At 39.7% G+C, this 20,752-nt stretch overlaps 1 protein-coding gene across 1 annotated transcript in view; it reads left to right on the forward strand.

Annotated features, from left to right (window-relative positions):
• Positions 1-20,752, forward strand: part of ABCA13 (ATP binding cassette subfamily A member 13) — a gene marked incomplete at its 5' end in the record, with an annotated part of 484,952 nt that overhangs the window by 41,978 nt on the left and 422,222 nt on the right. The window contains 8 exon segments of the mRNA XM_079150399.1: positions 1,689-1,852; positions 4,482-4,612; positions 8,722-8,855; positions 12,556-12,720; positions 14,359-14,558; positions 18,700-18,827; positions 19,646-19,746; positions 19,991-20,161. Of these exon segments, the coding sequence (XP_079006525.1) occupies positions 1,689-1,852; positions 4,482-4,612; positions 8,722-8,855; positions 12,556-12,720; positions 14,359-14,558; positions 18,700-18,827; positions 19,646-19,746; positions 19,991-20,161 (1,194 nt within the window).

Genomic DNA, 20,752 nt, shown 5'->3' on the forward strand with positions numbered 1-20,752 from the left:
CCCTTCTCCCTTAACTTTCTCTTTTTCTTCCTTTCCTGCTTCTTTTTCTCCTTTTCTTCCTGTTGAGAGTTTACAGTTATTTTCAATTGTAGGTTTTTCTAACTTTTTATTTTTGAAGGAATTTCAAACGTATAAGTGTCCATACTTAAAAGCACCCAAACAGAATGATTTTGCAATCTCTGTTCAGTAACACAGTTGTCTCATGTCGACAAAGGCGCCATAAACATACATTGGAGAAGAGATAGCCTCTTCAACAAATGGTGCTGGGAAAACTGGAAATTCATATTTTGCAAACTGAAATTGAACCCCTTTCACCATGCATAAAACTCAAAGTGGATCAAGGACCTAGGCTTTAGACCTAGGCATTAGAGACTCTGAATGGACTGGAAAAAAAGTAGGTTCATATCTTCATCATGTTGACTTAGGAGCTGAATTCTTAAACAAGACACCTAAAGCATAAGAAGTAAAATCAAGAATCAATAAACGGGATTGCATCAAACTAAAAAGCTTCTTCACAGCAAAGGAAACAATAAAGAACATGAAGAGAGAGCCTACAGATGGCAGAAAATCTTTACCACCTGTACCTCAGATAGAGCATTTATCTCCAAGATGTATAAGAACTTTAAAAACTTAACACTGAAAAACAAATAACCCAATCAATTAATGGGCAAAGGAGGTGAACGTACACTTCACAGAAGAAAGACTATAAGTCAATGAATATATGAAAAAACGTTCAATATCATTAGCAATTAGAGAAATGCAAATTAAAACTATACTGAGATTTCATCTCACTCCAGTCAGAACGAAAATTATCAAGAAGACAAGTAACAATAAATGTTGTCGAGGATGTGGGTGAAAAGGTGTACTCATACATTGCTGGTAGGACTGCAAATTGGTGTAACTACTCTGGAATACAGTATGGAGATTCCTCAAAAAACTTGGAATGGAACCATTATTTGATCCAGTTATCCCACTTCTCAGTATACACCCAAAGGATTTAGAATCAGCACATTATACAGACACAGCCACATCAATGTTTATAACAGCTCAATTCATAATAGCTAAACTATGGAACCAACCCAGGTGTCCTTCAACAGATGAATGGATAAAGAAATGTGGTACATATACACAGTGGAATATTACTCAGCCACGAAGAAGAATGAGATTATAGCATTTGCTGGTAAATGGATGGAACTGGAGGCTATCGTGCTAAGTGAAATAAGCCAATCCCAAAAGAACCAAAGCCCAAATGTTTTTTGTGATATGCAGAAGCTAACACACAATAAGGGGTTGGAGAAAGGAAGAATAGAAGTTCACTGAATTAGAGAAAGAGAAATAAAAGGAAGGGAGAGGATGGGAATAGGAAAGACAGTAGTATGAACCGGACATAACTTTACTATGTTCATGTATGAATACAGAGCTGGTGTAACTCCACATCATATACAACCACAAGAATTGGAAGTTATACTCCATGTAAATATAATATGTCAAAATACACTCTACTGTCATGCATATCTAAAAAGAACAAATTAAAATGTTTTAAAAAACTGCTCAACAGAGGGGCATATTAAGCATGTATGAGTCTCCGCCAATAAATGTCCTACCTACATTTCTTGCATTTTCTCTTTCTCTTGCTCAGCTGATAAATAAAACTAAAAAGGAAAATTTCTGGTATTTTTTCCTATTAGATGGATCTCAACAAAACAGAGGAGGTGATATCAAAACTGGAAAGCCTCCACCAGCAACCTCATATCTGGGATTTTTTACTTTCATTGCCGAGACTACGTGCAGGCCCTGTTCAAGTGGAAGACATCCTGCGGGGTGTGGTCCACTTCCTGCAGGCAGTTTTGAAGTAAGTTAAAAAGAAAATATAAGTAAGTATAGGCGCTGGGTTTTCCTTCTCATTTTTTTTAACTTTAAGTAATTTTATTTTTAATTTTTTAATTTGTTCTTTTTGGATATACATGGCAGTAGAGAGCATCCTTCTTATTTTTAATGGGAAAGTATGAAGACATTGTTTGATAAAAGACACGTGTGGTAATGCGGCTCTGAAACACCTGGAGCCCGGCACCTCCGCCTCTGTCCCCACGGGTCTGTAAACGTAGCTTGTGTGGCTGCAGCGGTGTTGTTCAGAGCATGTTCTCCCCCATTTAGAAAGCTTCATATTACCTCAGGAGCATTTCCTGGGGTCCTGTAGTCCTCCAAGGAATATTTTTAATGGCTGCATAATATTGTATTTGGTGAGGTATTCTACTATAAATAACAATGCTAACAGGAGACTTTAGGTTGTTTACGTTGCCATTAGAGAAGTGACATAAACATAATAATTTCAACTAATAATTCATGCTACAGTTGTCAATAATATCCCGCAGACCTGATAAACTCAGTTCCTTTTGCTTAGAATCCAGTGAGTTGGGCACTGGTCTTGTGAGATGGAGCTGACACCATGTTACCCACAGGGGTGCCTTTGGGAAAACCCCTTCCTAGAGTAGGTTTCCCAGTTTTTAATCAGCATGTATTTTAAAAATTAAATTATTTTGTCAAGTCATATGAACATGGTGTTTTATTTGGAAAAGTTTATATGCTTTTCAGATTTTTTTCCTTCCTCCCTCCCTCCCTCCCTCCCTCCCTCCCTTCCTTCCTTCCTTCCTTCCTTTGTTCTTTCCTTTTTTGTACCAGGGATAGAACCCAGGGGTGCTTAACCACTGAGCCAATCCCCAGCCCTTTTAACATTTTATTTAGGGACAGGGTCTCACTGAGTTATTTTGGGCTTCACTAAGTTGTTGAGCCTGGCTTTGAACCCATGATTCTCCCGCCTCAGCTTCCTGAGTCGCTGGGATTATAGGTGTGTGCCACTGTGCCCGGCTCTTTTCAGATTTTGAACTTTTAACTAATTTATTTGCAACTGGTGGGAATAACTCACATTGCTTTAGATCAGAGTAAGAGGGGTCCCTATCTTGGCCCCTGTGTTTTGGAGATCCCAGCTCTGACCTGCTTTAGGTTGTGCCTCTGATCAAGGCTCAGGAAGCCCCTGGGGGCAAGGGGATGTGTCCAAAGAGCCTACTCAGGGCTGGGGTTGTGGCTCAGTGGTACAGTGCTTGCCTGGCATTTGTGAGGCACTGGGTTCGAATCTCAGTACCATATATAAGTAAATAAATAAAATGAAAGTCCATTGATAACAATTTTTCTTTAAAAAAGAGCCCTCTCCTCTGGCAGGAATGTGGGGTGGAGGGTGTGGTTGGTCTTGCTCTGCAGGCTGTAATACCCACAGTCCTGCACTGGGGTCCCTTGAAGTACAGACTGAGCTGAGGGTGGGGTTGAAGTGATTGTTCCCCAAACCCCACATTCTGGAGCACACTTTCAGAATCAGAAAATTGTCAATTTGAACACCACTTTTGGAGTTGTTATGAAGATGTATTTGTCACTGTAGGAAAATGAAACACGTTTATTTTGACAGTTTGTTAGCTTAAATATTTTAACATAGTTGATGTGCTTCCCTTTGTATTCCTTCTAGCCCTGAATGTGTTAGCAGTGGGTAATGAGAACGATCAGGCTGTTTTGAGAGAGGAAAAATTTGAAATTAGAAGATATTGATGACAGTTGTTGAACCGTATCAGCTTCAGCATAAATTTAATTTCTATCCTTCAGTGGCACAAAATCAAGAAAGTCTGCATTCATAGAAATGGTACCAGTTTTCGCTGATGTATTTTGTAGCCTGGGGATTCTCTTCAATACACAATGAGGTCATGAGAGATTTTTCTTAATGAGAAACTACAGGAAGATTACCTGTTCGGAACCACAATGAATGGTTGTGTTGGCCTTCTGTTGCTAAAATGTAAATGCATCCCTATTTCGGTTGAATATATTTTCTGACCTACAAATTCCATTATTTATAAAATAAAACACTGATATCTCAAAAACAAAATGAATACCATATACACTTGGATTCCCTCTCTCTCCAAATTTCCTTATTCTGTGACACTGTTTGAAAGCCACTGATTGACTCTGGACATACTCGGATCCATTGGCTAAAGCAGAGTAGAGGGTATATGTCCTTTCAATAGGTTGCCCTCTAAGTGTTAGGCTGATGATATGAACCTGAAGCAGCCTGGCTGAAGGTTCATTTGCTCTTCCAAGATAATAGCATTTGTGCCCTGACTGGCTTAGTCAGCTCTCCTAGTCAGGGAGGAAGACCTGAGGCTGGCATAAGACAGCCCCCATGTGGAGTCATCCCAAACCCAAAGTCTATCAAAGGTTGAAATTCTTAAGCATTTCAAGAGAGGGACTCACCTGCCATGCTAAATCTTTAGCCCAGGGATTTAGGATCACGTTAAAGCTGCAAGGAATGCTGTGTGCATGGTCCAGCCACGTCTTGCAACAGGGTGGGGGCCCAGTCGGTGGAAACTACGTAAATCTCGGACAGATGCTGCTTGTTTGACTCATGGACAGCTTATACTGCTGTGCTTTTGTTCTGGTTCTAGTTCCTTAACATCTCTGGAAGATTTAGACTGGCTGCCACTCAACCAGACCTTCTCCCAGGTTTCTGAACTTGTACTGAATGTGACCATCTCAACACTGACATTTCTGCAGCAACATGGAGTAGCAGTTACTGGTATGGGCTCCTTGGAGCTTTTGCTGTATTTTAAAATGTCTCATTGCTTAGATTTATTGACAATCACTGTAGAGTTAAAATGCTGTTCCAAGAAATGATTTAATTAAAAGATTAAATGAAGAAAATAATTGTTTGTTAATAAAAGAAATGGAATGAAAATTTGGAACTCAAAACTGATTTGTCTTTCAACTGCTGCTGAAATTCTGTAGTCATTTCTAATGAAAATATTTTTAATTAAAAACAACTGAATTTAAAATTCTTTGACCTAATATCTTATAAGATTAGACCAATCACTGTTTCTGTGATTTCAACATTTCCTGTGCCTAAGCTCCTATTGGGAATAAACATTTGGGAAAACAGTAATCCTAGTAAGGAAAAACAGGTTGATATGGACTTAAAGAGCACACTGACTGGGCTGGGGATGTAGCTCAGTTGGTAGAGTGCTTGCCTTGCATGTACTAAGGCACAGGGTTCAACTCCTAGCATCACCAAGGGAAAAAAAAAAAAAAAAAGACAAAAAACAGTTCACTAACTGAATAAGCAGAACTTCCACAGGGAAGGTAATGGAATTGCCTGGCTCCTTCCTCCCTTCCTTCTTTCCTTCTTTATCTTTCATTGTTTTGCAGTTCTGTGGACCAAACCAAGGGCTTTGCGTGTGCTAGCAAGTGTCACCACGGAATTATACACTACTAGCTCTTCTCTTGACCTAGGATGTTATTTTTCAAATTGTCAACTGGGCCTGAATATGTTTCTTTAAGTTCCCTGCTTTTCATGCTTTGTCTCTTTTCCTAGGGATAATACGTGCAATGAGAGAACAGTGAAGTTGGAATTCATCTACCCATCCATTTGTTTATTGGTCTCTCCGTTTTCCCACTCAACCATTAATCTATCTGTCCATCAGCCCTTTCATTGACCCACTCATCTATCTATCAGTTCACTCACCTACCACTCACCCATTCACTCACCAGTCCACCAACACATCTATCCATCCATCCACTGTCTGTCCATCTGTCTATCACCCATCCAGCCATTCACTTATTTGTTAATTCTCTCATTCAGTAGACACTTACCAAACACTTTCTAGGGGCCAGACACTACCTCAAACAGTGGTAATAAAAAACTGTAAAAGAAATAGTTGTTGTTCTAGGGAAGTCATGTATAGTAAAGGACCGAGATGCATCAATAAGGGAAAAACAATGACCTCAGAGTAGAGACCTGACATCTTCTTCAGGCAAAGTTTCAAGAAGGAGATTTGAAGGATAAATGAGAATTCATCAACAAGACCAAGGAGCATTTCTAGGCAAAGAGAGCAGTGTGTGATGTGTTGAGCTTTGCCAAAAGTGTTCAGCATTCGTGCTTCTGGGATACAGCCACCAGGGACAAAAGATGCTTCTGAAAGGGAACCCAGGCCAGATTGAAAAAATGGTCAAAAGAATGAGATCTAAATTATAGAAAGATACTCCTGGGGCAGGTGTGAGGGGTTGACTAAAGGCAGGCAAGTCTTGTTGCAAGGGGGTGGTCAGGTGCTTGGGATCCTGTTTTCTACTTGGCCTTTTTCCTTCAAAAGCCCAGTCTCTTGAGTTACACCATGTGAAGATTACACAGAGATTTCTACAAACCCAGCCAGATTCCTCCTGCTACATGGAACATCCAGAAGATGATCCCTCCCATCACTTCAGATTTCATCTGCTCTTGTGACTCAGCACCGAGAGTTCCCCCATAGAGTGGAAGGGTTTTCTTGAGTACTCTGTAGAAGGGAAACTAGGCTATTATCAATAAACTAGATTTTAACTTTAATTTAGTTTCTCCAGGAAGTCTTATTTCTTATGCTCAGAACAACACCCGGAGCTGGGGTGGGAGATGTATAAAACACCTTCCTGAAATCTCAGTGACCTCGATTTTAGCAAACTCATTTAGAGGCTCAGGTTTTTGTACATCCTTCAAATCCTAACAATCAATTTACCTTACAATTGGAAATGTAATCACTGCCAAGAATGTAATTAAAAAAAGCAATTTTCTACCTATTTGCTAGTGATTCAGAGCCAATTAATACTATTGCAAAACATACTTCTAAGAAGCCACCAAAAAATGTCTTTCATTTCTCTTGTCTCCCCCCAAAATTCTTTTGTCTAATGAACAGATGATGGTGTGTGAAAGGATACAGATGGGTCGTGACAGTAACTTTGGTCTCCTGGTCAAAACATGTCATTCATTGAAATTGTTAATTCACATATTTTGAGCACTCTACTGTTTAGTCACACATTTCATAATGAAGGTTGCCTTTAACTTTCTTAGGAAGATTTTTTAAAAAATTTTTATAGCTACTGATGCCACGATTCTTTTCTTTCTCTTTTTTGGAATGCCAGGAATAATTCTAATATACTCTGAGAGCAGTAGAGATAATAATTACAATTTTAGCTTGGGAAACAGCTTGGGTGTGGATTCTGGCTTAATTTAAAGGTGTGACTTAAGTGACTGTCTGCTTCCTTCTGTCTTGGAGGAAGTATTCCCTGGTAGTGCTGTTGGTTGGCAGCTCAGACCTGGCATGGGAAATGCTTAGCCTAGGGCTTGGCACCTCTTCAACATTCAATGGATGCTAATTTTAATCTCAGAAACCCATCTTTTTTTCACCTGCATGAAGTCATGGGCAGACAATCAGATTGAAAGCCAGGGTTCTTGGATTCCTGGGATCCACCCTGTCTTCAAAACCCTTCCGGAGTCCCCTTTGATTTTAACTCCCCCACTCTTTTTGTAATGTCATGATTTTGCATTTTCATAAGTGCCCACAGAATCAATATAAGGATCATCGATGATTATACATGTGAAAATGGTTTTACAGAGGCTATCACGTGGAGTGTTCAGTGGAAGGTTGTGAAATCATGGTCTGAAATGACCTAGTTACTAGGTTTTCGTATGAAGGTTCATATTGAAGTTTATGTGCTTTTATGTTTGTAATAGCTGGGCTGCGTTCCTTAGAGATTTCATCAAACCTTGGGAGTTTTGGGCTTATATTTTAGGTTTTGCTGGTTTGAGTAGCTTTTGTGTTTTATATCTTGGTTAACTTACTTAGAGAAACTCAATGCCATGAATTTAAATAACTTTCAGAAATATAGTTTTAAGGTTTCCATTGTGTTTTATGTTAAGAATGCACTGTAGTTTATTCTTTTCCCTGATGCTAGATGCTTTACTGATTTTCAATATTTAATTAGCATGAAACCAACACAATAACACTGTTGAATGTTAATTTTTGTTCAGTTATCTGATTAGGTTTCTTGAGTTAGAATTTTAGAAGTGAATTATTGGGTTGAATGATTTGACTTTAATCAAGGTTTTGAAATATGTTTTCAAATTACCTCTAGAAACTTTGTAACTCTTTGTCAGAGAGTATGTGAAATCTCACCATACTGTCTCTAGCATCAAGTACAATAGTCTCCCCATATCTATACTTTCAGTTGTCCATGATCAACTGCAGTTCAACAAATGTTAAATAGAAAATTCTAGAAATAAACAATTTGTAAGTTTTAAATTGTATCATGTTCTGAATAAAGAGAGGAAATCTCATATCATTCTACTTTGTTTTGTTCTGGACATGAATTATTACTTTATCCAGTGTTTCCCCCCTGAATACACTGCCTGCCCGTCAGTTTTTTAGTAGTGGTCCTAGTTAGCAGATCAACTGTTACGACAGTGCTTGTGTTCAAATAGCCTTTATCGTACTTAATGGCCTCAAAACACAAGAGTGGTGATGCTGGCAATATTTTATTACAGTATATTGTTATCGTTCTGTTTTGTTATTATTTATTCTCTTACTGTACCTGATTTATAAATTAAACTTTATTATAAGTGTAAATGGGGAAAAACCCAGTATATATAGGACTCATTACTATGTGTGGTTTCAGGTGTCCACTGGGGTTCTTGGAACATATCCCCTGCGCGTAAGGAGGAAAACTCTTTTAGCTTTTGTGCACTATTCCTGTTTGATACCCAAATGGGATTTGGTCTTCATTTGCTTTTCCTTTAGAGGTGAAAATGACACTATTTCCTGAATTACTTTAGGCACATCAAAATATTCAAATAACTGACAATATAACTTGTTTGTTGTTTTGTAGAGTCAGCTTATCAACTGTCACTTCAGAATATGGTGTGGGATCCACAGAAAGTCCAGTCGGATCTCAAATCCAAGTTTGTCTTTGATGATCTTCAAATGGAACAAATCCTGAATTATTCAGCCGAGCTAAAGGAGGTATGCACACTTGAACTACTTTTCACACCGCTGGATGTCTCCTTGGGAGTGTGTCTGGAATACAGTCAGACCTCTGTCTCCGTGGATCCACACCACGCATTCAACCAAGAGATTGAAAATGTTAGAAAAACAAATTGGTCTGTACTAAACATGTACAGGCTTTTCCCCTGCCTTGAAGTTATTCCCTAAATATTATGAGGTAACAATGATTTATGTAGCATTTTCATCTAGGGATGATTCAGAGTACACAGGAGGCTCTGTGTAGGTCATATGCAAATATTACACCATTTTGTATAACAGACTAAGTTTCTGTGGATTTTGATATCCTTAGAGGGACCTGCAACCTATGCTCCAGGGAAATAGTGGGTGAGTCAGGAAACATCTATCCTTTATAAATCACGTAGTCTTGGATATTTTCCTTATAGCAACAAAAATGGACTTAGATAACACTTTGCATATTTAAATGCAATTACTATTAGTGTGCAGGCTATTACTTTTGATCTTTGGATTCCAAATCTGTGTCTGGGTGTTCAGATGAGTGGCCTATAGCCAGATGCAGCCAGCAGACTCATGGGTTGATGTGATGTTTGAAAAACTAGTTCTGCTCTGCAAGCTTGGGCTTCTTGTTTCCCACCTAACAAAATGTTTTTAACTAATAATTTTATGAACTATTTAACTTCTGTAGAATTTGAAAATGTAATCCTTGTCATTTCTCATGGGATAAGAAGCCCTAGTTGGTTGACTTATTGTAATTGTCTTCATTTTTATGACCTAGTTTAGTTATTACATTAGAATATAGTTAAATCGAACTACATAAAACTTTTACCTTAGAATGGTAAATATGTGGAGATTAGGATGAATAGGAAAACAGGAAATACTACTCAGGTATCCACAAAATTCTATGGATATTGTGAACTATGTGTATACATTTCCTATTGCTGCTGTAGCAAATCACCACTGATACAGTGGTTTAAGAAAATCCAAATTTACTATTGTATGGTTCTGGAGGTCAGAGGTACAAAATGGGTATGTATGATGTGTCCAAATGCATTCTACTGTCATACATAACTAAGTAGAACAAATTTTAAAAAAAGTACAAAATGGATCTCCTGGAGCTAAACTCAAGGTGTCTGTATTAGAACCCCCTGGAAGCTCTAGTGGGGATACTATGGTAAGGGGGGGTGGGGAGCTCTCTTATCCTCTACCCTTCTAGGATCAGTGACTGGGCCCACAAATGAAACTGAGAAAAGGCAGATAAACAAGAGAAAAAACAGTTTTGATTATGTAAGTGTGTATGGGAGGTCACAAAGAAAACAGAAGTTCAAGGAAGCAGTCAGATGATCGAGGCTTATATTACATCTTAGGCTGAACAGAAGAAAAGGGATTTAAGCCTCTGGGATGGGAGGGGTGAAGTATTTGGTGCTCAGGGTCTCCTGATGCAGATAAGTCCCTTGGTGACCAGAGTGGTGGACTGTGTGTGTTGAGGGGGAGGTGAGTAATTTTCTTCCTAGTATTTCTCTTCCTAGTGATTTTTATAAATGTAAACTTCCTTTATAAAAGTAAGTTACCTTTGCACAAATTGAAATTTATAATTTATTTTTAGGTAGTTAGGGGGAGGTAAGGAACTTTTCCTGCATTTGCTGACTGCTAAACTCAAAATAACCCATATTCCCAAAAGACCTGTGTTAGAGTGGCCATTCTGGTGCTTTTAACTGTTTCGTTGCCTCTTTCAGGTTCTGAGGCTGCCCATTCTCCTTGCTTGTGGTCCCTCTTCATTAAAGCCAGCGATGGCTGGTCCAGTCTTTCTCTTGTCCTACCACTCTGACGCTGACTCTTTCTACTACTCTCACTGTCAAGGGAGACACCTTGTCACTGGGCCCACCTGATAACCCAGGTTGACCTCCCATTCAGGGTCGTCTCATCGGCACCTAATTGCATCTGCAACCTCAGATCTCATCAGCCATGCAACGGCCTATTTGCAGGTTCTGGGGGTCGGGATGTGAGCTTCTTTGAGAGACCATTACCTTTCTTACCTCTTGTAAAGCCCTTTGCTGTCTGGCTTTTGCCTGTGTTCCCAGGTCCTCTTTGAGGACTTACTGGCTCCTGCCCCTCATTTTCCAGGTATGCACAGAGGCCTTAGCACATGCTGTCCCTGGGCTAGAGTGGTTCTGTTGGTTCTTTTACTGCCTCCTCCTTAGAAAATGATTCATCCAAACTCTCATCTTCTGTGGAGGCCCCATGATCTTATACCAGTCTTGTCCCTGTTAGTCAACCTTCTGTTGTAGGGCTCATCCCAGGGAACTAAAAGCCTCTCATCCATCTCTCATAAACCATGAGCATCTGGGCAGGGATGGGGTCTTATTTTTCTAATATGGTAGGTGGTACCATGGTACTTGCTGTTTTCTTTTTTTTTGTGGTGCTGGGCATTGAACCCAGGGCTTTGCACATGCTAGGCAAGCACTCTACCACTGAGCTACATCCCCAGACCATTTTTAACTTTTATTTTGAGAAAGGGTCTCTCTAAATTGTCACCACTGGTCTCAATCTTGCCATCCTTCTGCCTCAGTCTCCCAAATAGCTGGGATTGCAGATATATGCTACCACACTTGCCTTATTTTTAATTAAACAGAAGAAAAATCAGAAAACACAAAGCATCTTATGGGTTGATAGTCATGAGTGGACATTTTCTAATCTGGATCTTAAAGGGAAGTATAAAATGAACAAATAGGGCTTTAATGCTTTCTGATTCTTGCTATTGTTTTAGTCCTTTTGGATATCTAAAACAAACTCCCATAGCCTGGGTGACTTATACAACAGGAATTTATTTCCCATGGTTCTAGAGGCTGGAAGTCCAAGGTCAAGTCTCCAGCGCACTTCATGTCAGGCAAAGCTCACTTTTTGGTTCATAGAGAACATCCTCTCTGTGTCTTCACATGGTGCAAGGAATGCAGGAGCTCCCTTGTTGATGTTTTGTATGGGCACTAATTCCATTACAAGGGCTGCACCCTTGTGATGTAATCACTTTCCAAAGTCCCACCTCCTCATTTCATCTCCCCGAGAGTTAGGATTTCAGTATATGAATTTGGGGGCAACACATATATTTAGATAACAGCAGTAATCAATAGAATTCCTGAAACACAGCACTACTGAGACTACATAATAGGGGACTATAGCTCATTCTATCACAGACCTTCTCGTTTAGAGAGCAGTTTTAGAGAAGTTTATGTATAAAATAAAGAAGATTTGATTCAAAGTGTTAAGCAGTTTCTAAACCAGGACCTCAATTTGAATCTTCCCAATTTTATAGGTTTTGATAATTAGAAAAGAAAATGTTCTCAAAAAGCCACTTTGTTAATACAATGTATCAATTAAACTAGGCTGGCCTCTATTTGCTTTGGTGGAGAGTGAAGATGAACAATGTTTTATGTCAGCCTCCTGCCTTCTGCTGAAATAAACAGCTGTTTCTGTTACTTATGGCCAGTTCTGAAAAATAGGATCAGTTTTCTTCCTTAACTACAAAAGTTTGCCTTCAGGATAAATCACACAGACACCCTAAGCAACACTTTGTCACGTGCTACTTCTTTAATCAGGCAAATGTAAGAACTTCACTTTGACAAGATTGCGGTATTATTTTTAGAAAAGAAATGTTCTAGGAAAAAAACGATTTTACTTTGAAGCATTTCTTTCATATCGTTGCCAGATTCCCACAGAGAGGTCCTTAGAAAGGATGGTGTGTTCAGTCTTGTCCAGCATATCCAAGGATGAAGCTGAGGGGGACCACCATGGTGGAGACTGTCATCCTGAGTGGGTAGAAGCCAAGAACTATCTCATCCACGCAGTCAGTTGGCTGCGACTGTATGGACAGGTACAGTCCTGCATCTGGATGCTCTGACTTGGAGCCTACTGATTTGCAGTATTCAAACTCGGTCCTTTCAACACCATGTCCTTCACCTTTTGATTTCGTATCCTTTTTGGGGAAAGGCCTTGGGACTCCCACATCCTGGCCACTGTGTGCACCTTCTCCCATGGGTGTCCACCAGCCTCAGGTCAACAGGCCTTCAACACGGGTCACCAAAATTCCATCCATGTTTGACACACACCCTGGAAACTAAGTGGTTCCTACATTCATTCCTACATACTGCCGTTGGAATGTGAGATCCCTTCCAGGCTGCTTTGACCAGCTCCTTGGATATTTGTGCATATACATTTGACTTGCTTTGTGCCTTCTTTCTGGTTTTGCTCAGAAATATTGTTAAAAATGGTGACTGGACCTTAAAGCTAAACAAGAAGACTGGAGGCTTTGGTCTGTTTTCAGAAATGCTGATGGGAGGCAGCATACCCCCCAGTCATTGGATACCTGACTAATGGCCTTCAAAGCCCACAGAGGCCCTGGCCAGCTCACAGCTCTGTGTTTTTTGCTCAGTTTTAGAGATTGCAGGAGTGTTCCCCTCCCACCACCCTCATTGCCTCCAATTCTCTTTATCAGGTGTTACTCTCCCATATTGTGTTTCTTTCCTTTAAGAACACAGTCCTTTAAAACTTTCATCCCCCCAATATGTGTAGCTGATATAGGTTGAAATTTCAAATAGTCATACAACTCTATCCTTAAAAAATATGTGTGATTGTTCACTTGCTGGCACTAAATTCATCAAGCACTATAGTAATCAAGGGACAGCACTGAGATGACCAACATCAATGTGCATATTTGCTTTGTGCATTATCTGCATCACTTAAATGCATGGTTAATTCAGGCTTGATTAGCACACATACCTTGGCATCATGCAGGTCCCATACTCATTTGAGCAGGAAAGATGTATTTTGCTTTACTTTGGTAAATGCTAAACTATAATACTAATAGCTTTTTTTGGGGGGGGGTTACTGGGGAATTGAACCTAGGGGTGCTTAATCACTGACCCACATCCCCAACTCTTTTTTATATTTTTATTTGGAAACAGTGTCTCAGTGAGTTGCTTAGGACCTTGCTAAGTTGCTAAGGCTGGCTTTGGTCTTTTCTTTAGTATCATAATTACCAAGCCCATGTCATAAAAGTGGTATTTATTGATTATATATTGATGATGACATATACTTTAAAATATATAACTATATTTAAAGTATCCTAGATAGGTTAGTTTCATATTCAAATAATTTTTAATTTAAAACAATGTATGCTCTTGCCCTTTTTTTCACTCTCTGTTGTTTCTCTTTTGGGGGGAGGAAGGAAAGAATTAGGGTGCTAACAGTATTAATTATTGCAATTTTTTATTTTTAATTTCTGAGTGGATATTAAATCAAAATGCAGTTATTAATAGATACTTTAATTTGTCAACAAAATAAAATATTGGCTATAATTTAAAATGGTCTGTTAATGTTTTTAATGAAATATGTTATTTGTAATGTTATTATTAATAACATGGTTAAAAATTTATTTATTTTTAAAGTTTGTTCTATTTAGTGACACATGACAGTACGTATAAGAATAAAGTTTTTGTTTCTGAATTTGTAGGTGTTTCACCAGTGGCCACAGAGTGGCCTGCTTCAGAAGATACTCACAGGTGCTGTCCATAGTCTGGGGGCCCTCAGGGATCAGCTTGAAAAAGGGGGTGAGCCATGGAACGTGGTGGAAACCTTGCATACTGGACTGCTCCTCCTGAGTGACAGCTTGGCAGCCGTTGGACCTGAAGACAGTCTTCACTCTCCACAGATGTAAGGCACATCTCCCTCTTTTGTTGTTGACTAGGCTAGATAATGCTGAATTTTCATGAAGGCGTGAGGTTACTGTCAGAAACAAATTTTTTTGAAACTGCAGCTAGACTATGAATTCCTAGTTAATGGATGGGAAATTCTAGGCTTTTATGTTGAAGAGGACAGAACTTTTGGAAAAATTCTGAATATCAGTTTAGATGTGGAAGGCAATCTAAACGGGGAATGACCTTTGAGAAGGTGCCAGCTTCCTAGATTTTAGATTTTATTTCTTTGGCATTTATTTTAAAATGAACATATACATGTTAGAGGTATTGTTACACGGGAAACTGCCTGCTTCTTATTTCAAAATTGCAAATATTTGAAGTGTTTAGATAAGTCTAGAAATATTTTAGAAGTGGGAATAAGTGGAACTGGTGTTTTTTAATTTTTAGGGAAATTAAATTAATTCATCAAAATGGTCAATTCTGCTGTAAGATTTCTTCAGTAAGCATCATAGTTTGAAATAAAATGAATTTTATTATATGCCTACAGTTAAAATCTTCATTGGAAGAAAACAATTAGATTTCTCAATATAATCTCAAAAAGGTTTATTTCACATCATGGGCCACATGAGCTCTGGCTCTCTGGTTACTATGAATATGGAATTATGATGTTGGAATTGTATGGGGCTGTCTTATTTTTATGATTACACTGCAAATAGCAACTCCCAACATTTCCTACTCTCTCACATTTTTCTGGAAGGAGTTAGGAATTAGGATCTTGCTATGAGGGTCTCATTTCCTGATTTTTACTTAGAGTTGTTCTGGGGCAGAGTTTTGGAGCTTCAGGCAGCAATGACGTTTCTATCAGGGCCATAAAAGCAACAGAAAGATGAATATCAAGAAGAACAGGAATTCTTTGAAACAATATGCTGAACAAAGGACAGTTTTACAACTGTTTCTCTCATCAATTTAACTTCAGATGCAGAATATTGCAATGTAAGACTTTGCATTGGCTTATTGAAAACTTCCCCGCTGGTTGGTTTGGGAAGCTCAACAAGTCTGTTAGTAATGCTTATTCATAGACACGGCACATTGAGTCACCTTAATTGCTCTATAAACCTCCATTGTCCCTAGCACATTAGCCTAGGTCCCTGCCTGCTCTTTAACTGAGGGAATGAAGCCCCCAGAACTCATACTTGACTTTTAGCTCAAACAAGGATTAAGGAAGATTAAGGTTACATGGAGTACCAACCGAGGACAACTGAGCTCTCCCTGCCCCCACACATAATTTCTATACGCACACTCGGTGTCAGGAAGGCATTGGCTTTACCATCTACCTGCTACGTGCACTGAATAATCAATCGACCTGTGAAATCTCTATGTCCATTTGGACGCCACTTTTGTCACAGGTAGTACAAAACTGCAACCCCATGGTTGTCTAGGTGACTAGAAAGTCCATTGTCTGTGCATCTCTGGCCCTTCTGTTGTCCTCCTTGGACTTTGGCCTCCCCATCTGGTAATGGCATCACTAGGTGATCTCTAAGTCTATTTCTAGATAACAACCCACTAGCCTTTTGGGAACTTTGTACAGCACTTACCAGTGGCTCTGTGTCTTCACCTATCAAGAAGAAATCTGCACACATCGCTAGGCTGTTTTGATGATTGACAGAGACCCATGGGTGAAGGATGTCCTCCACTGAGCAGATACTCTTAAACCTTGACCCTTCTCACCTCTGCCATGAACATCTGCTGATCTCTTCTCCTAAACTCCCTTCTCCTTCTTTGCATTCTTCTTTTTTCAGATTCACTGATTTCAATCTCTGGATGTCAAATGTCCCTTCTTAGACACCTTCAAGACTTTGTAATCTTTTTTTTTATTAATTCTTCTATTATTGGAATAAATTTTTTCTTTTGTTTTTTAATGGAGTCACAGTCCCATCCCAGTAGGTGTGTGTTTGGTTCATGTTCCTGTCACTTTCCCTCTGGGCTGCACACTTGAACCCCATACTCACGAATGACCACTGTCCTCCCTGTTTAGTCTCCTGAGTATTGTTGGCTTTGCCATCTACCTGCTATGTGCACTGAATAAGCAGTTGAGCTGTGAAATCTCTATGTCCATTTGGATGCCACTTAGTATTTTTGGATGCCACTTCCCCACCTTTGTATTTTTGGTGGTTGTTTTGTTGTACCTTTGATGTCTCCTTTGCCTCCTTTTCAAGGTTTTGTCCTTGTGTCTTCAATTTGCACATTTTGATGAAATCAAACAGCCTCTTGTCTCTAGGCTTCTGCAAATGTTTATATGATTCCCATTCCCATTTAGCAGGAAACTATGTATTTTATTTTTCCATCACAATTCTTGGTCCAGGAAATCACTTTCTTTCTACCCTGTCTCCAGACCCAGTTGTTTATATCATTTCTTTTCCTAAATCACAAGCTTCAACCAAAAGAAGTGAGAACATCGTCAGGCCCTCAGTTTCCCTCTGAGCACCTGGTGTCGTTACAGATCCTCTTACCTTCTGAGGTTTTGTCTGCTCTTGTTCAATCACATCAGTCAGGTGACTGGGCCGTGAGAGCTCTTCATCTGTGTTCCTGGCAAGCTAAGGACTCATAGGGAGGCTCTAGCAAGGCCTGACTCTGCAACTCACATGTGGCTGTGAAGTGTCTGCTCACAGAGGTGGCCATGTGATGTCCTTTCTTGCCAGAGCTTGAACAGGCTTAACTGTGTGACCCAAGTTTCAGGTCACACAGTTTATCTTTTTTGCCTTGGAGAGAGTAGAATGAAGTGCAATTGCCACACTCCTGTTCTTTCCATGAGCCTGGTGTTTCCTCTTCATTGTAATCTAAAGTGTCAGAGAATGAGGACTCTTACCCTACTTCATCCTGTGGAGGCTCAGTTCAAGAAGCCACCTCTGGCTTCAGGCTAGGGTGAGTCACATGTCTATGGTGATGGATGTGGGGATGGTTGCCCCTCCTGCTGGTCTCCTGTAGGAGAAATGTGATTAGGATCCTCCAAATCCATCCGCTTCCAAACTACAGGACAGCAGCAACTAGTTATCAAACTTGCATTTAACCCAGGTCTACTGAGATTCTGTGAAGACCAAGTATTGTGAAGTTCAAATGTAGGCTAGAAGCTCAAAGCTGTGGCATGGCCAGAACTCTGCCAGGGGAGCATTTTGCTTGGTGTTTCATTAATACATCTTTCTTCTTGTCTCTCCTTTGAGCTTTCCATCTTTGTCATGGCTGAGGATGCCCTATGCTTGCCTGAAGGCTCAGCCTGGACTTTCCTGGGTTACCCACAATGTGGCCTCACATTTGGCTCTTCATTCTCCCACATTCATTCCCATTTTTGTTTCCTCTCATTCTCAGACTCACTTTCTTTCCAGCTTCTCTTATGAGTTAATTCATGAATCCATTTGAGTAATATGTCATCTTGCTTAACAGACTAGAGTCTAGAGATGGAGAATCCCTTGTCTCTTTTGCCAGGCCTAATGACATGCTCTGGCAGGAAGGCAGATGTGTCTCTAATGGAGTAGTGCTTGAACTATTTCCCAGGGTGACTTTCCTGCTTCGCTTTGAAGGTGAACATCTTAAAAGTACAAACTTTGCCCTGGCCCCAGGGTCATTATTCTGTCTCTGTCTTTGACATGTCTGGTCTCTAAAACTCCAGGCACTTGTAGGTATCAAGCAGCTTGACTATCCCCCTTTGACTTCAGAGAATCTTACAGGTGTTTTTAATTTGACCTACTTGGGACCACTTTGATGGATTCTGTCTATCACGGTACACCTTCTCAATATTTCGAAACTTTTCATGAATTTTTCCTACATCTCATAAGCATAGACTTCAAGGCAAAATGTTATAAATCTCACCTGGAACTTTATGCCAATCCTCACTTCTTTTACATACTGCTAGGAGTATACTTCCCTGTTCTGGGATAAAGAGAATGTTTAATCCATATTCAGTACCTAAAAGATTCTACAAATCAGCTGATTCAAATAATGCAATTTGTCAAGAATTTGCTTAGATGATGAAATGAAACTTTCAGTCCATGAATACACTTTTTAAAACAGTGGAATGTTTTCCTTTGCATGGACGTTTCATTTCCCTAGTTGGTGCCTGGAAACACTTTCATTTCATTTCATTTATTTCTTTTTGCCCTCAGATCAGAGCATCTGCAGAAATTGCAGAGTGTGCTGCAAAACCTGCCCCAGTGGCCAGAACTAAAGAAATTGCTGCAACTGGATGGTGCTCTCAGGAATGCAATAGCCCAGGATTTGCATTTCATCCAAGGTAAACCAACTCTGGTTTGTCACTGACTCACTAAGAGCAAACATAACATTTATTGGAAAATGGACTTGGCAACTGCCTGGCAATGTTGTAAAGTCTGAAGCTAAGTTATGCTGCAGTTGTTGTATGCATATTTATGCTTTGCTATGATGCCTTTGTGGGGTATTTCACATCGAGCATGCCATGACTGAATACACAAAACTGTCACAGTGACAGGTGTATCCTGCTGTTCACCATACGCCTACAGTGTGGTCTGGGATAGGCAGTTTCCCTAAGACTAAGGTTTAACTTTCACAGTCACACCAGCACCCACAGTTCTCAGCCTGGGGAAGGATCAGAGTGCATTGTGAGTAAATGAATCATCATGTTCAATATCTCTCCCCTCTACTTCTCAGCATCTGGCAGAGATCTTATTCCTCCTGAGTATACAGCATGTCCTTCTTTGAACTTCTGTTGACTATGGTGGATGTTTTTCTTTCTGCACTCTTCTGAGGAAGTCAAGTTTGCACTTTTGCTTGAGTGGGCTGAGTCTTTTCACCATTTTATGGAGGAGGGAGAAGAAATGAGGAAGGGTTGTTGCTTTAGAAGCAAAACTCTCCTCTAACAAGGAATCTATACTCATGTTTCTTCAAAAATGATAAGACAGGGTTATAATGTCTTCTCCCATTTTCCTTTTTAAGGAAAGTAATGAAATATCTCAGGTAAAGTTTACTGAAATGTGTGTTTTCAGAATTCAATTTATTGACTCACACTATACATAGAAATCAAGCTTGAAGAAGCCTAATTTTCATGAAAAATAAATTGAATCGTTGATCTTGCAGCAATCCTCATTCACCTGGAGACTTCAGCGAACAATTCTATGCAGGGTGGACCTGATCGATGGAAACTAGAAAAGGATGTGTTCTTTGAGGGGTTAAAGCAGGTAAATTGCAGCCAAGGATTATACATAAGCCATTTTCATAAAACATTGAAGAAGCTCATGCAATATTAAACTTTACCTGTTGTGGATTATGCTAGCAAAATAAAAAGAATAGATACATTTTGAAGAACTTTAGGTTGCATTTTAACATTTTGATTATTTATTTCTATTTATGGTTCTTGAGCCCATGGTGAGCATGACTGTACTCTCTAAACGTTACCCTTTTCTATCCTCATTAATCTTTTAGATGTTGACAACAAAGAATGCTACTGCTCCCTGCCTAAATGAACGCTTTTCTGAGAAGGAGGTCCCTCTGCACCCTGGGATCTGGGGGGACCCCTGGGGACTGCTATGCCACCATAGCTCCTTCAATGAGACCCGTGTTTTCAACAGGCTACTTAGTGCAGTAGAGGATGCTGTAAGTACTCCACTATCTGAACTCTTCCATGGGCACCAACTGAGCTCTTGTCTAAAGTTAAATTCACTGAAGATGCCAATATTGAATTAACTGTCCATACACTTAAAGGAAATTGGCCAACTGAATCATGCCCCTCAAATCCATCCCTCTTGTCTGACTGCTTGGAAGATCGTATGCCCTGCCTTGACCAATACCTACTTAACCTTCCCCAAGAAAAATCTCAAATTTTCAAACTAGGCACTTCTGCTTCTCTGGTTTCTTGGCCACTTGTCCCATTCCATTTCTACTGCATGTGGGGAGAAATGTGGAAGGATAAGTTTGGTGATCTGTCAACTTGTAGCAGAGGCTCTGGTTTTCGGTGGTCATAGACTTTGAAAATCTTGTGTTGGTCATGTCACAGTTCAGAACACTTTTGTGAGTGCTCACCTTTGCTGAGCACTCACATGGGACTGTTTAGCAATTTGTTTGGAAAGATTATTATGTCAAGTTTAACCTCTATTTCTCTTACGGAGAATTAAATATTATAAAAATATGTTTGTCCTTCTTTTTTTCCTATTTCTTTTTTCACTTCTTCCTTACATATCATAAGAT

The sequence above is a fragment of the Sciurus vulgaris genome (genome assembly GCF_902686455.1).
Source record: "Sciurus vulgaris genome assembly, chromosome: 8".
NCBI lineage: Eukaryota > Metazoa > Chordata > Mammalia > Rodentia > Sciuridae > Sciurus > Sciurus vulgaris.